Source organism: Triticum dicoccoides, chromosome 2A (genome assembly GCF_002162155.2).
Source record: "Triticum dicoccoides isolate Atlit2015 ecotype Zavitan chromosome 2A, WEW_v2.0, whole genome shotgun sequence".
Lineage (NCBI taxonomy): Eukaryota > Viridiplantae > Streptophyta > Magnoliopsida > Poales > Poaceae > Triticum > Triticum dicoccoides.
In genome coordinates, this window is record NC_041382.1 from 486,121,017 (window position 1) to 486,137,269 (window position 16,253).

A 16,253-nucleotide genomic window follows, 5' to 3' on the forward strand; every position below is an offset into this window, starting at 1 on the left:
CTTAACTTTGAAGAAGAATCTAGGGTTACACTTGACCATTTTCTTCTCCATGATGCAAATAAATATTAAAAATCCACCTACATTTATTTTCATTTCCGTTACGAATTTCTTATTGGACAAGGATTGATACAACAATAAATTACACCACCAATTGCAATCCAAAAGGTGTTGGTCGAAAATCTTCATGGTTGCATCTGAGTAGTGTAGTACCAATTCCGGGCCTTCAATTCACTGCCATATTTCTCTTTTGCGAATTAATTAATTAATTGAAATATGAAGTGCCAAATATGCAATCGCCATTCTTTAGTAGCGGAATAAATGCCTCAAATTTCCTAAAAGGATTTTGGGTCAAACTGGCGAGAAATAAATAAAGGATAAATGGGGAGACGGGAAAACCCGAAGCATTTCCGGCTGACCCCATTGACCAGCGTCGTTCCCTCTCCCAAGCCCTACGACACGGGCGGAGCAGCAGACGGGGACAAGTATTTTCCGCGACAACAGCAACCGCCGCAACCTTGCCATGCAACAGCAGCAGCAGCTCACGCCGCAGGGCTTCGGCGTCGGCGCGGCATTGTCGCCGATGCAGGGGATCGGCGCGTCCTCGTCTTCGTCGTCGTCGCAGGCGGCGGCCGCGACGGCGGCGGCGGCGGATGCGGCGAGGGCGCGCGCGGCGGAGCAGATGGCGTACGAGGACGCGTGGAAGGCCTGCAACCCGGACTTCACCACGCCCTTTGCCTCCGTCGAGGACGCCGTCACCAGGTGCGTCGATCTCGATCCTCCCCTTCGCAGCCGTCGTCTTCGTGCCCGTGCGTGTGGCGCGTGTTTCCCTCGCCTTCTTCTAGAATCTTCCATCGGTACGCCGTGCGTTTCTTTCTTATTACTCGGTTCTTTGTGAGCACGGCCGCGATTGACTCGGCGTCGCGACTTAGGAGCTCTGCGGCGAGATTAATTTGGTGCAGATTGCGATTTCAATGGAGAATGAATGATTTTTTTTTAGAATCAAATGGAAGTAAATGATTCTTTAGCGTGCCGTTGTTCCACACGGTTATATGCAGCGGCGAGTCTGATGGCAGGTTGATTGAAACCATGGTAAACACGAAAAATTGCTGGATCAATAATTTTCCCTGTGAATTGTAAAAAAAAAAACTGTCATAAGCAGGGAAAAGGACCGATAGAAAATTGCCCCCCTTTTGTTCTGTTTACCCTTTTATATGTTCCTGGACAAAATGTTCAGAAACATGTTCGTGTTTGCCTGAATTTTCTACCAATTTATGAAGAGATCTGTGCATGTATGGAAAAAATGGTTGATTATTTGCCCTGCAACAATTGATAGACTCATGTCAGATGATCCTTGATCAAGATAAACCACTAGCAGATATAAATTTCTGAAACCAATGTTTTAGCATGTTAAATTTGTCTGTTCAATATGCTGTTCGAACCTGCTAAATCAGACCATATCGTCAGATACATTGCATCGCTCCGATCTAGTACTTCGTTGTTGAAATGCTTGTTTTCCTTGCATACATTTATGCCTTTCTTTTAAAATGATGTCGAACATGTCAGTTTGTCATTACGAAGAATTAACACATATAGTACAGTATATCTGTATTGAAATGTTAATTGTTCTCAGGGGCTCAGGGTCCTTGCAACTTATGTTCGATCAGAAAACTGGTGAATATAGGGAGGAAATCACTCTGAGCCAGTGTGTTGCGATGTTTATACTGCCCATTTTTCGCAATTGCTTGCATGCATTATGCTGCATCTCCATAGAATATCTGAGACCTGTTCGCTTGCCCTCTTGTAGTTGAACTGTGATATTATTCTTCGTAACGCAAAGGATCGCAGACCATTGCAGATAGAAAATAGTACTACAGTACCACTCTAGAGAGATGAGCTAAACAGTGTGATCTTCCTCTCATGCATGGCATGCCAGGCTGCTCCCGTACCATGTCTTCGCGGATTACGATGAGGAGGACACCTACATCGACGACGCCGGGACGGAGAAGTCGAGTGCGGAGAGGTGGGACAACGACGTGGGAGCCACCATGATGAAGCAGATCGCGGAGTTCGAGAAGCACGTGCTGACCTTCAACGTCATGGCCCGGCAGCGCGCCGAAGGCACCATGCGCGGCGAGGAGCAGCTCCTGCTGGGGCGCGCGCTCATCCAGGACGAGTTCCGTGTGTCGGACAACGTGCGCCTCGCGCACATCCAGCAGCAACAGCAGGAGGCCGCGCGGGCGTCGCGCCTGGCACTCGCGCAGGCGCAGGCGCAGGTCGCGAACGCGTGGCCGCTGGTGCAGCCCAGCAACCCGTCCGGTTGGCAGCAGGCGCTCGCCGCGGCGGCGGCAGCGGGGGCGCGCGGCGACGGGGTGCCCGCGCAGATGGGGACGCCCCAGGGCGTGGCAATGCATCCACAGCTTGATCCTTCCGCGGCCGCTGCGTGGCTGATGATGCAGCAGCAGCAGCAACACCAGGAGCAGCAGCACCAGCAGCAGCAGCAGCTGGGCCTGGGCGTGTGGCCAACGCTCGCGGCGCCGCACGGCGTGGGCAGCTCAAATGGGCAGGTGGGGCCGTCGGCCTTGTGGCAGGAGCAGGCTGCTGGGGAACATACGACGAGCGGCACGGCGGTTGGCGGGATGGCGCAGCCGTGGTGGGCGGGTGGCGCACAAAGGAGGGAGCAGTAGGGCTTAGTATCATCAGACTGAGTGATATACATTTTGTATTGTAGCATGTGTGCATGTGTTCTCTGAACTCTGCTTGGATGTAAGAGCACCAAACAAACAGTGGATTATCATAACAGATCATGTTGTTCATCCCCGCAAATGGTTAGCTTTTCCCAAATGAAGTGCGACTCGTCAGGTGCGCTGCACTCTGGCCTTAATATTTTTCGATGGCAATTCCAGTCACACAATGATGACAATTTCTAATAACACGCTGCAAGTTTTTGTCAAAAATAAAATGTTCGCATCTAACGTGTGGCATTTATCAGTTTTTTTTAACACCTAACACCGTGTGGCAAATGTCCATGGACACTTCAACACACCTGAAATTCCGCAAACCAACACTAAACTGTGAAGGTTTGTGGACGTCCGGACTTGTGCCACATACGCATCCGACAAAGCGGGCCCTCCCAAAACCCTCTCATGTACATCCGCTCCAATCGTGCCTCCGCTTTGGCGTCGCATTCATGTTGGTTTAGAGCGGACGTGACCGGCCACTACAGCATGCTGGCCCAAAGGTGAATCATTCAACCGGCGGCGTGGCTTAGAGCGTCGTCCGCGCCACGTTAATGACGACTCAGAGCGACGCCATCGAACAGGACGGATTCCTACTTCCGATGATAGGCTTCCTTAAATACTCGAGGTCTTTGAACAAGCAAGTTGGATGCACACCCACTTAGTTTGATATTGAGCTTTCATACACTTATAGCTCTTAGTGCATCTGTTGCATGTCAATCCCTACTCCTTGCATTGATATCAATTGATGGACATCTCCATGGCCCGTTGATCAGTTGCGTCGATATGAGACTTTCTTCCTTTTTGTCTTCCTCATATTAATCTCTACCACCGTATTCTATTCCAGTCATAGTGCTATATTCATGGCTTGCGCTCATGTATTGCATGGGAGTTGAAAAAGCTGAAGCACGTTAAAAAGTATGAATCAATTGCTTGGCTGACACCCGGGTAGTACATGATAAATACTTTGTGTTAAGAAGATGAAACATGACAATGCTATATAATTTTGTAGGGATAACGTTCTTTAGCATTGATATTTTGACATACGTGATTGTTTGTTGGGATGCCTGAGTATTGATGTCTTCATATCAAATTATAGACCATTGCTTTGAATCACTCGTGTCTTAATATTCATGCCATGATTAGATTATATGATCAAAATTATGCTAGGTAGCATTTCACATCAAAAATTATCTTCTGTATCGTTTACCTACTCGAGGACGAGCATGAATTAAGCTTGGGGATGCTGATATGTCTCCGTCGTATCTAAATTTTTTGATTGTTTCATGCTAATATTCTACAACTTTCATATACTTTGGCAACATTTTATATTATTTTTAGGACAAACATATTGATCCAGTGCCTAGCGTCAATTTCTGTTTGTTGCATATTTTTTGTTTCGGAGAATATCCATATCAAGCGAAGTCCAAACGCGATAAAAATTTGTGGAGATTTATTTTGGAACATATGTGATTTTGGGGAAGAGGAGTCAACACAAGACGGTGCTCGTGGGCCCCACGAGGCACCAGGGTGCGCCGTGGTGCCTTGTGAGGCCCTCGTAAGTCGGTTAACCCCCTTCTTTTGCCGCAAGAAAGATAATATCCGGAAAAACAATTTGTTAAAATTTCAGCCCAATCGGAGTTAAGGATCTCCAGAAATTGAAGGGGTTTTAGCGAGAAAATAGGAACGCGAAATAGAAGAGAGCAAAGAGAGAGACCCAATCTCGGAGGGGCTCCCGCGCCTCCACTTCCATGGCGGCCATGGAAAAGAGGGGGAACTCTCCTCCCATCTAGGGGGTAGGCCAAGGAAGAAGAAGAAGAAGAAGGAAGGGGCTCTCTCTCCCGATGGTGCTGGAACACAGCCGGGGCAATCATCGTGACGACAATCTACACCAAGAACTTCATCGTCGTCATCACCAGCACTTTCCCCCTCTATGCAGCGGTGTAACACCTCTTCTCCCCAATGTAATCTCTACTTAAACATGGTGCTTAATGCCACATATTATTAACCAATTATGTGTTGCCATCCTATGATGTTTGAGTAGATTCATTTTGTCCTATGGCTTGATTGATGATCGTGATTGGTTTGAGTTGTATGTATTATTTTGGCGCTGTCCTATGGTGCCCTCTGTTTCACGCAAGCGTGTGGGATTTCCACTGTAGGGTGTTGCAATACGTTCATGATCCGCTTATGGTGGGTGGCGAGAGTGACAGAAGCTTATACCCAAGTAAGGGGGTTGTTGCGTATGGGAGTAAAGAGGACTTGTTACTTAATGCTTTGGTTGGGTTTTATCTTAGTGATCTGTGGATGCTTGCTAGAGTTCTAATCATAAGTTCATATGATCCAAGTATGGAAAGTATTTTAGCTCATGCTTCCCCCTCATATAAAATTGCAATAATGATTATCGGTCTACTTATCGATTGCCTAGGGACAAAATCCTTCTCTTTTGTTATAAAAATATTTCTATTAAATAACTAAATTTTATTATCTTGCAAATTACTCATAGTTTTATTCTAGCTAAGTACTTCTAGTTCTATTCTTGCAAAACCCATCCCTACACCTACAAAATAGTTTCATACTTGTTCTAGGTAAAGTGAATGTTAAGTGTACAAAGAGTTGTATCGGTGGTCTATAGAACTTGAAGGGAATATAAATCCTACCTTTAGCTCCTCATTGGGTTCGACACTCTTATTTATCGAAAAACCTACAATTGATCCTCTATACTTGTTGGTTATCATTACCTCAATAGGGATATGCATCTCCCCAATAATAAGAGTTTCATATTTCCTTTTTACAGTAGGAAGAGGGAATTGAAAACCTCCAATAGTAATTGTCGAAACCTTTTCAATACAATTGATACTATTCACTTTGAATTGTTTCTTCAGAAAGTGCACCGTATTCTCATTACCATTGATATGAAAAGTGGCCCTGCTTTTGCTGCAATCAATAACAGGCCCTGCATTATTCAAGAAGGGTCTATCGAGAATAATTGACATGTTGTCGTCCTCGGGCATATCAAGTATGACAAAGTCTGTTAAGATAGTAACATTTGCAACTACAACAGGCACATCCTCACAAATACCGATAGGTATGGCAGTTGATTTATCAACCATTTGCAAGCATATTTCAGTAGGTGTGAGTGTATTCAAATCAAGTCTTCTATATAAAGAGAAAAGCATAACACTAACATCGGCTCCCAAATCACATAAAGCAGTTTTGACATAATTTCGTTTAAGCCTGGTGTAGTGGGTATTCCTGGATCTCCTAGTTTCTTAGGTACTCCATCCTTAAAAGAAATTTGCAAGCATGGTGGAAATTTCAGCTCCAAGTATCTTTCATTTATTACTGACAATATCTTTCATAAATTTAGCTTATGGGGCCATCTTCAACATATCAGTCAAGCGAGTATGCAAAAAAGACTGGCCTAAGTAAGCATCTCAACAAAGCGTTCAAATTCTTCCTCATCCTTGATCTTAGGTGGCTTATTAGGAAAAGGCATGGGTTTCTGAACCCATGGTTCTCTTTTTTTACCATGTTTCCTAGCAATGAAACCTTTTTATCATATCATTTATTCTTTGGAGGTCGGTTATCAATATCAACAATATGTTCTATTTAAACATCATTATCAGGTTCGTTATCACTGTCTGGTTGAGCATCAACATGAACATCATCATTATCATTATCATTATCACTAGGTGTATGTTCATCACCAGATTGTGTCTCAGCATTAGAAATAGAAACATCATTACTATTCTCAGGAGGTTTTTCTACCTTAGGTTCACTAGAGGCATGCATAGTTCTATCATTTTTCTTTTTCTTCTTAGATGAACTAGGTGCATCAATATTAGTTCTCTTAGAATCTTTCTCAATTCTTTTAGGATGATCTTCAGGATAAGGTGTCTCCTGAGTCATTTTACCTCCTTTAGTCATTACTCTAACATCATGATCATTCATGTTATTATTCATCTCATTAAGAAAATTATTTCGAGACTTAGCAACTTGTTCTAACTGAGTTTCGACCATGGATGCATGTTTACTTAGACCTTTAACATCATTAGATATTCTGAACATTAAGTCACTCAAGTGATAAATCATGCAAGCATTACGTTTTAATTGTTTGGTAACATACATATTAAAGTGTTCTTGGTTAACAATGTAATTGTCAAATTCATCTAGGCATTGGCTAGTAGGTTTATTGTAGGGAATATCACCTTCATCAAATCTAATAAGAGAATTTACCTCTACTACCTACGTCGGGGTATCGAGTCCATGTATTTCTCCAATAGGTGGTAAATTCTTAACATCTTCAGCTTTAATACCCTTTTCTTTCATAGATTTCTTTGCCTCTTGCATATCTTCAAAACTGAGAAATATAATACCTCGCTTCTTTGGAGTTGGCTTACACTACAAAAAAAGACACATCTGTGACATTTTGGGCTGAACAAATTTTTTTCCTGTCATGCTTATGACACTTCTATGACGATAATTGTGACAAAACCCGGTCTCATCATAGATGTGGTGGGCTCCTACTTCTATGACAAAAAATCATGACAAAAATGGGCTTTTCGTTCTGGGCGGGCCGGAGACGGAGCTGCATGACATTCTTTGGGCCGTCCATGACGGAAAAAACCGTGATAGAAGTGAGGGAGAGGAAAATATCGGGGAGTTCCCAGTTACGATGGGTGGTCGGGGCCGAGCAATGCACAGAGGTTTGCGCGTTTCTCTCATACATGTACACGCGTGTGTGTGTGCGAGGTGTTGTGCTCTAACTGAACCCGAGCAGGGCTCTAACTGAACCCGAGCGATTGCACTAGCTACGTTACTGAACCCGAGCGATCGATCCCTTGCTATTAACTGAACCCAAGTGATTCCTTTGATACTGCTGCTAACTGAAGCCGATCGAACCCTGCTGCCTCCTTCCCTTGATGAACAATGAGCATTGTTGGGGGGTTTGCATGAATAGTTCCCGGTGGGGGGTTGGATGAACAGGACCCCGTGGTGTTGCCACTAGATGAATAGGACCCCGATCGATCGAGCCGGTTGGGGGTGGATGAACAAGACACCATGGAGGGCTGGATGAACAGGACAACCCCGTGGAGGGCTGGTTGAACAGTAGCCGGTGGAGGGCTGGATGAACAGTAGCCCGTGGAGGGGTGGTTGACCAGGACCCCGTGGAGAGGGCTGGTGGAACAGTAGCCGGTGGAGGAGCGGTGGAGGCTGGATGAATAGGAGCCCGTGGATGAACAGTTGCAGGTGGAGGCAGAAGGGAAGACGCCGTGGATGAACCATCGCAGGTCGAGGCTGGAGGAGGTCAACAGTGGATGAACAGTAGTCCGTGGAGGCAGTCGACAGTGGAGATGAACAGTATCCCGTGGAGTCCTGTTTTGCGGTACGCCACACCCCTCCCGATGAACAGGACCCCCGTTTCGATCGTAGCGCTCCAACACAAGCCCGTTTCCTCTGTTTTGCGGTACGCCACACCCCTCCCGATCAACAATACCCCGTTTCGACCGTAGGAGGTCCAAGAGAAGTCCATTTCCTCCATTTTGCGGTACGCCAGACCCCTCCTGATGATCAGGATCCCGTTTCGACCATGGTCAGTCGAACACAAGGCCGTTTCCTTCGTTCTGCGGTATGCCAGGCCTCGTTTCGATCTGCTGTTCTGTCCAAGCCGGTTGGCTCCTGATGAACACGACGACGACACAGTTTCTCCGTTCCGACCCAGCCATGTACACGAGCCCTGGCCATATGTATGTGTGAGTAGGCGTTCGAGACCCCGCTCATATGTACATATGTGCCGTATTTACTTTCTTGCACCCTGGCTGTACGTACGTGTACATGCTACGTGCGCGCCTCTACTACGACATGCCCTTCCTTACTCGGCCACGGTTCATCGCTGCAGCCTGCAGACAGACCGATCGACCAGTATGTACGTACATGTTCGCGACCAGAATGACAATGCTACATACGATTTGACCAGGTGGGTCCCGACTGTCAGTCACTTCCTTGCGTGCGAAGATGTAGCTAGTGGGTCCCAGCAGTCACGGGGCGAATCATTTTTTTGCCCATAATATGGATGCACTTCCTTGCGTGCGAAGATGTAGCTAATGGGTCCCAGCAGTTAGGGGGGAAACATTTTTTTTCGCGAAATACGGTGGTCTCTCCGGTGGGTCCCTGCTGTCAGGTGGAGGAATCATTATTTTCCGTGTAATAAGGAGGCACTTCCTTGCTGTGGCCATGGATCCAGCTGTCAGCTTCTCCACATAAAGTACTCTTCCGATGGAAGTCGTTCCTTGACCACGTTGACCCGCTGAGAGCACCAGGGCAGTGGACGATGGCGAGGCCTAGGAAGGGGACGACACGGAGCTGGGGAAGATGCGGTAGTGGAAGCCGACGCAGAGAGGAGTACGAGGGTTCACTGGTTCGGCTGCGGTGTGAGGTTGTCGTCGCTGCGAAATAACAGGAGGTGTGAGTGAGTAGAAGGATGGCCTGGCCAGCGGCGGGAGTAGTAGGGGGTGGTGAGGCCTCTGCGGTAGCACAACCAACCACGAGAGGTAGGAGCAGGCGGCACGACCGGCGCTGGTTTGGGCAGAAGAAGCACTACAGCCGTTGGATGGACATCATACGATCACTGGAGCTAAAATCGTTCATATTGACTAAGTTGACAAAGCCCTCCATCCCCGTTAACTTAGTAGGCCCACAAGTTAGCCTCCCACTATGGTGGGTCCTAGCTAGTAGGGGGAGTATTCATTTTTTTGTGCGTAATAAGGAGGCACTTCCTTGCGTGCGAAGATATAACTGGTGGGTCCGAGCTGACAGTGGGGTGACATTTTTTTCACGAAATACACAGGCCCTTCCGGTGGGTCCCAGCTGTTAGGTGGAGGAATCATTATTTTGCGCGTAATAAGGAGGCATTTACTTGTGTGGGTCCCTACTGTCAGCCTCTTCCGATGGCTATTGTTTGTCGACCATGTTGACCTCGCCGCGCCGAGAGCACAAACGCGGTGGACGAGGGCGAGGCCTAGGAAGGGAACAACCAGGAGCTGGTGAAGCCACTACAATGGATGCCCACGCTGAGGGGAGTACGAGCACGGACTGGTCGGCTACGGGGTGAGGCTGACGTCACCGGAAAATAATGGATTTGCGGGTGGGTAGAGGGATGGCCTAGCGGCAGCACAGCCAACCGCGGGAGGAGGGAGCGGGCAGTCCCGTCGGAGCTGATTTGGGCGGCAGGAGCAGGAAGACCATAGATTGAAGAAGCACGGCGGCCGTTGGATGGACATCCAACAGTCACTGCTCTGTGTTGACTAAGTTGACAAAGTCTTGCGTACGCGTCAAATTTTTTAGGACAGCGTCATCGTCAACTTAGTAGGCCCAGAAGTCAGCCTCCAAATCTGTGAAAAACAGCATACAACCCATTAGCCATATTTTCAGTAATTTTGCAGCCCATTTTCTAATTCTTAAGGATATTTGAAGCCCATATGCTTTTTATTAGCATTATAGACCATATATTCTGGGCACTGCTAAAAAATTCAACGAAATTTCGCATATTTCGGTGGGGTCCGGACTCTTTTAATCACGAAAATTTGAGTCATGTTAAAAGTAATTTTTAAAAAGTTATATCAAAATAAAATTCAAAAAACAATTCTCCGCAAAAAAAATGAATGAAATTTAAAATCTTAACTAGCAAGATGCCCGTACGTTGCACAGAACATGAAGATGCATTTGTATGAGTAGTTTATCTTGTGGGAGAAAATACGATATTTCAATGTAATTGCCACTTGGCTTTGGTTTTTATAAGAGTAGAGAGTAGAGAAATCTAGAAAAAAAAATGATATTTTAATGTAATTGTTGGTTGGCTTTGGTTTAAAAATTTACAGCCCATTTCTTACAACGTATAGCCCATTTTCTGGGGAAGCCCATTTCTTACTACTTACATCCCTCCTCGTCTTGAAAGATTTGCAGCCCAGCAGGGCTGAGAAAAGCAAGTAGGCCTCGGTTTTGGTATTCTCCAAAAAAACTATGCTAGCCATTTTCAGAAAGAAAAAAGATATCAACTGGGCTCATCATGTGCTTGAATAAAAGTGTAAGCATGGGCTAGACGGGCCACAGCCCCTGCACAGCGCACAGTTGAGCTCCATCTCTGAAACTAAAAACCAACTGGGCGAGCTGTTGGGTCCTTGGTGTTATCCGCTCATTGTGTAATTTTCTCGTTTATTGACTACATTGACAATGGCGTGGGACCTAGTTTACAAACAATTAGGATGAATTATTATTTTTGGCCTGTAATAACGAGGCACCTGCTTGCGTAATGCAATGACCCTGGCGGGTCCCTATTGTCAGCCTCTCCACATACAGTCATCTCCTGATTCCTCTTGGTTGTTGACCATGTTGACAATGACAGACGGCGGATGGCACAGCAAGCGAGCCAAGGCGGATAATGACGGCGAGGCCTCGGAAGGGAACGAACATCAACCGTGAAAGATGCGACAGTGTAGTGGCAGGTGGAGGGGAGTACGAGGGCAACAACATGAAACTCAAGCTTACAAATGGTACACAAAGCCCAAGTATTAATTGTTCATCAAATTTTTAGACAAAACCCAGATTGAATATGGCAATAACATCTAACCCAACCACTCTTTTTCGCAGTCACAAACAAATGGATCGGTCTGATCCATGAAATCAACATCCTGTGCAAAAAAAATTATTTCAGGATGACTACAACTTGTTGTAAATAGAAGCCGAGCACGTTTATAAGCCCATTTGTCCACCTGAAACTTCTTCTTTTGCTGTTTAATGTGTCCGTCCATGAGAAATCTCTTGTAGTAAAACTTAAGCCTCATGGATAATTGTAACCTCGCATTCAACAGGAAGAATGTGACAAAGCTTCTGTTTGCCCGGTTGGATGCATATCCATCCATCGTTATTGTCCTCAAACGAATGTCATGAGAACTGAGAAAATCATGGTGCTTATTACGCTATCGATTGGTTATACGTTTTTCTCCATGTGGTTGTAGTACCTAAGTAGACATGAAGATTTGAAAATAGGTAAAGTCTAAAAAAAGAGTATGTCGAAAGGGTAACAGCTGAACGGTTAATTCTAGTACAATATCTATGGTCTTTCAATGTGCATGAAATCATCACCTTTATATATAGATTCTCCAGAGACCGAAAGCATCACAACAAGCCAGTAATTATGTTCAGATCATTACTAAACATTCCGATATATAAGATCTTGACAGAATCCAGTAGCATTGATAGGCTATCCATGGACGAACTCTTCATTGAGAATATAACATAATATTAGTACCCAAAGTGTACTCCAAGATGATATAAAACTTATGAGCAAAGATGAAAAATGCAGCTTATGATTACAAATGTGTAGATGATAATATATGGTACCTAAAAAAGTGAGGAGCCAAAAACCAACTTGTTGTGATCATCAAATGGAGCACTATTTAGACCACTAATTAGACCCAAGGTCTCCAATTTGGGCGTAGAGACGATAGTTATTTGCGAAGGTTTATACCAATCATCAAGCAGCAACCTTTGAAGTGAAGGGGCATCTTTGATGATGAGCTGCTGTCCTTCAAAACAAATTCCAATGCTTTTAAAGTGAGGCAATTTTATTTGGAGACAACTGATAGGGATTTCTATTCCCAAAACAATCAGCAAGTGCTCCAGGGCAGGGCAACTAGAGTGGATGATGTTGTGCAGTGAGGCCTCCGACAGATAAACCACCACAAGCAGAAGTTTTTTTTAGTAGTGGGAGTCGAAGCATTTCTACCAGATCATCTGGTAGATGGCACCAGGCGAAGCTGGCGGTGTGGAGAGAGGAGGAAAACCACGACATGGACAACAGTGGCGTGGGCACGAATTCTCGGTGTTTTCATGGTATGAAACTTTCATCGTAATGGTAGAACTCAAACTGCTGGAGTTTTCCAAATTCAGGGGATGTCAGCCAAGCGTCCACCGTGTCGGGTATGGACAGCAGGTAGGGTGTCGGGATGCAGAGGCATTGAATGGGGACCTGCTGGTGAGAGGAGATGATGGCTCTGAGGAGATCAAATTCAGGAAGGACAGATATTTGACGACAGTCGAGATTGAGGGGCACAGTGCGCCATAGAGGGCGCCACCGAGTTGAGAGGACTTATGTGCGGCATCAATCCTTGGTGGGGAGAAGCAAGATGATCTTCTCAAGGATGACGTCCGGGAGATTGCTGATGCGGTCTACTAGAGATTCTACCAGTTCCTCAGACCAGGTGGGGGGGGGGTTGCCACTTCTCCCCGCGCTGCCGGGTGTGGAATCGACAACCGGCGTCGTTGGTAGAGGGAGCCTCATCTTCTTGGCACTGGGGCCGCCGACTCCATTTTCCTTGTGGGTATTGCGCCCAGCTCACGGGTTTGAGCAGAGTAGCCAGAGAGGAGCCTAGTGGCAGTGTGAGTGGGGAAGAAGGAGGGCTGAGGTTTTCTGTAGGAGTGGAAGAAGAGGAGCATGCGTTTTTTGTAAGAGCGAGGAAGAAGGTTAGCGAGGGTTTTCTATACGAGTGAGAAAGATGGGGAGCGGGGGGAATTGGGGCGCGAAAGAAGTGGGAGAGTCCAGCAAGCTGCAGTATAAGTGGAAGCGAGGAGGAAGGAAGGTTTTTCTGGGATCACCCCCTCTTCAAGAAATATGGGCTTCTCCTCACAAAAAAATAAAAACAAATGGGCTTTAAGATGGATAGGCCTTTGTATCGGCCCAGTCGGCTGACCGTGTTTCATACTGGAGGGCCTTATCACTAGAGGCAGCCCATTAAAGACACTCTCCAACTCTCTAGCTTATTGCCCATTCGAAAGAAAATAAGAGACGCCTCCAGCTTAATTATGGCTCCTCATCGGTAACATTTTTCAACTTGAAAAAAAGTTATAGCTCCTTTTCGGGCCGACTTGGCATCCACCAAATTAGAGGATGGTGTACTGCATGCAGACACTCACACTAGTCGTAGTGCGGCAAAATGAGGGGTCAAATAACATTTCCCACAATATACATAGATTAACAGGGATTATGGGGGATTAAATCATGTACAAACCAAATTCCCCTCCATTCCTCTCCAAACCCCTTGGGAGTAGGTTGAACCGAACAAGGCCTATGACTAACCACAATGGGGGTAACTTAGGCTAGTCAGGCTAGTCATAGTGGGAGTAACTTATGTAGTAACATAGCGCACTTCAAGAAATTTTTGCTTACGTGGCATGTAGTTAATGAAGAGAGAGATGTTTAGACTAACATAATATGTTACTGTAACATAGTGCTTCCCAAAAAGGATGAGTCTACAAGCTAATAAATGAACCTATCTATGACACTACTATTATGTTACTTTGCATTATGGAGGTAGTAACTTAGACTAGTGTCATATGCATGACACTAGTATAAGTTACTCCCCACTATGACCAGCCTCATAGTGGGAGTAACTTAGGTAGTAACATAGCTCACTCTAAGAAATTTTTTCTTATGCGGCATGTAGTTAATGAGGAGAGAGATGTTTAGAGTAACATAGTAATATGTTACATTATACGTTACTCCCCACTATGACCAGCCTGAGGCCTCTCCGAGTGCTCCACCATGTATAGGTGCTAAGCCTACCACGTAGGCATAAAATATGATGTGGCAAGTTAATTAAGAGGAGAGAGACTAGTTTGGTGACCATAGGAAGAAATGGTGCTAAGCGCGTGTACCTAGGTGGAAAGACAATTTTGAGTCTATAGCTAATTAAATGAAGCAAGCTTAGCAACAACAAACTAAGCACCTATGCATTGGATACTTGAGTTGCTAAGCCATTTAATGCACTTAGCACCTCATCTAAGCACATTCACATTGGAAGAGGTCAAATTCCATATGGTATCATAATATGATACTCTACCCTCTCTTTCTTCATTTAATTCTATGCCACCTCATCAAATTTGGTTACTACTAGTTGGCATGCATGATACTAATTATAATACTCCCATGACAACCAACCTGGTAGAATTAAAATACTTAATCTGAATGGTCGCCGCCCGATCTCTTTGTTCTCCTCCAGCATCCGGCAGAAGAAGAATCATGCAAGACACCGGCTGTATTCGCCGGCGTCGCCTTGGTGGTGGCCTTCATGGGATACAATCGACGGCGGCCTCCCATGTTCTACTTCTCCTCGATGATGGTGGCAGGCGGGGACATGGTGCCTGTCACCTCGTCAACATCCGTGTAGCCGCGTCACCTCGTCGACATCCGTGGCGGCTTCTTTCTCTGCCTGCATGTCGCGGCTATGTGCGTGTCGACGGCGGATGGCGTAGTCACAGACAGTGGAGGCGATGTACGACGCGGCGGCGTTGAGGGCAGCGACGATGCCCGTGCCGTCGTACTCCCCGACAAGCCGGTGTGGAGCAAGTCGGCACTCTTCCTCAAGCTGTATTGGAGAGGCCAGTTGCGGAACCACGATTTGGCTTAGTGCGGCAACTGCCTCTGACGGGCTAGACAAGGTAGGTGGAGAAGCGAGCTGCCTCGCTTGTAACTGCTGGGCTCGGCAGGCCACCCAAATGGCTTTTATGCCGGAGAACTGCTCTTCCTGCTCGTCGGATGCCGCCGAAAGAGTGGACAAAATGGTGGAAGGAGGAGCTTGGCTGGCGTCCTCCTCCTGAAGGACGTGTGTGGCCGGAGTTGGTTTCTTGCATTCCACGCGGGTTTAAATGTAGGTTTTTGAATGTGGCAAGGAGGAAGGTACACCTGGGAGTGCAGTGGGCAGCGCCCTGGCTCGGCGTGCCGCTTCAAATGGCGGACGTAGTGAGAGGTCGCGTCCGCCCTGACCCCCTTGACCGTGGAGCTTGACGGTGTATGTCACCTTGTATCCAGAGATGAGATGCCACGTGTACCTGATGAATGACTCCAAGTTCGACCACCATGATGCTAGAGGTGCGAGTCGAGGAACACTGTTGGAGACACCCCCCCCCTCAGACTAGCCACAATGGGTAGTAACATAGACTAGTAACATGCTCATGTTACTAGTCTATGTTACTACCTCTATAGTGGGGACATGCAACCCTTCATTTATTAGGCTATAGACACATCTTGCCTTGATATGTGTGATGTTACTCATACTACTAGTAACTAGCTATGTTACTACTTTTCTCTCTTTCTTCATTTATTGCTTGCCACATCATCTACTTTATCTAGATATGTGTGATGTTACTACCTATGTTACTCCCACTGTGGATAGTCTCATAATTTTCCTTGTCATCATCTGAGTCCTAGAAGATCTCACCCACATCATCATTAGGCATGCAACCACCTTCATAGACAACATGCGTGAAAGGAGTAGAGGCGACTAGGAACGCACCACGTCGTGGGCACTCCGTACGTGCTCGTGCGTGCTTTTCCATCGGTGCTAGCTCTAAGGCCGAGGCTGCAGTCGTCTTTGTCTCCAGCTAGTCGTTGAGAAATGACGGCAAAGAGGTGCTGCAAGAGATGTGTAGGCGCCATTGTGTGCGAGCTTCGCCATAGCA

General features: G+C 46.3%; 1 protein-coding gene across 1 annotated transcript; it reads left to right on the forward strand.

Annotated features, from left to right (window-relative positions):
• Positions 1-520: 520 nt before the first annotated feature.
• LOC119357903 lies at positions 521-6,661 on the forward strand. Its single transcript, XM_037624683.1, has 3 exons — positions 521-759; positions 1,934-2,402; positions 6,614-6,661. The coding sequence occupies exons 1-3, from the start codon at positions 521-523 to the stop codon at positions 6,659-6,661; spliced, it is 756 nt and encodes a 251-aa protein (XP_037480580.1).
• The last annotated feature ends 9,592 nt before the right edge of the window (positions 6,662-16,253 follow it).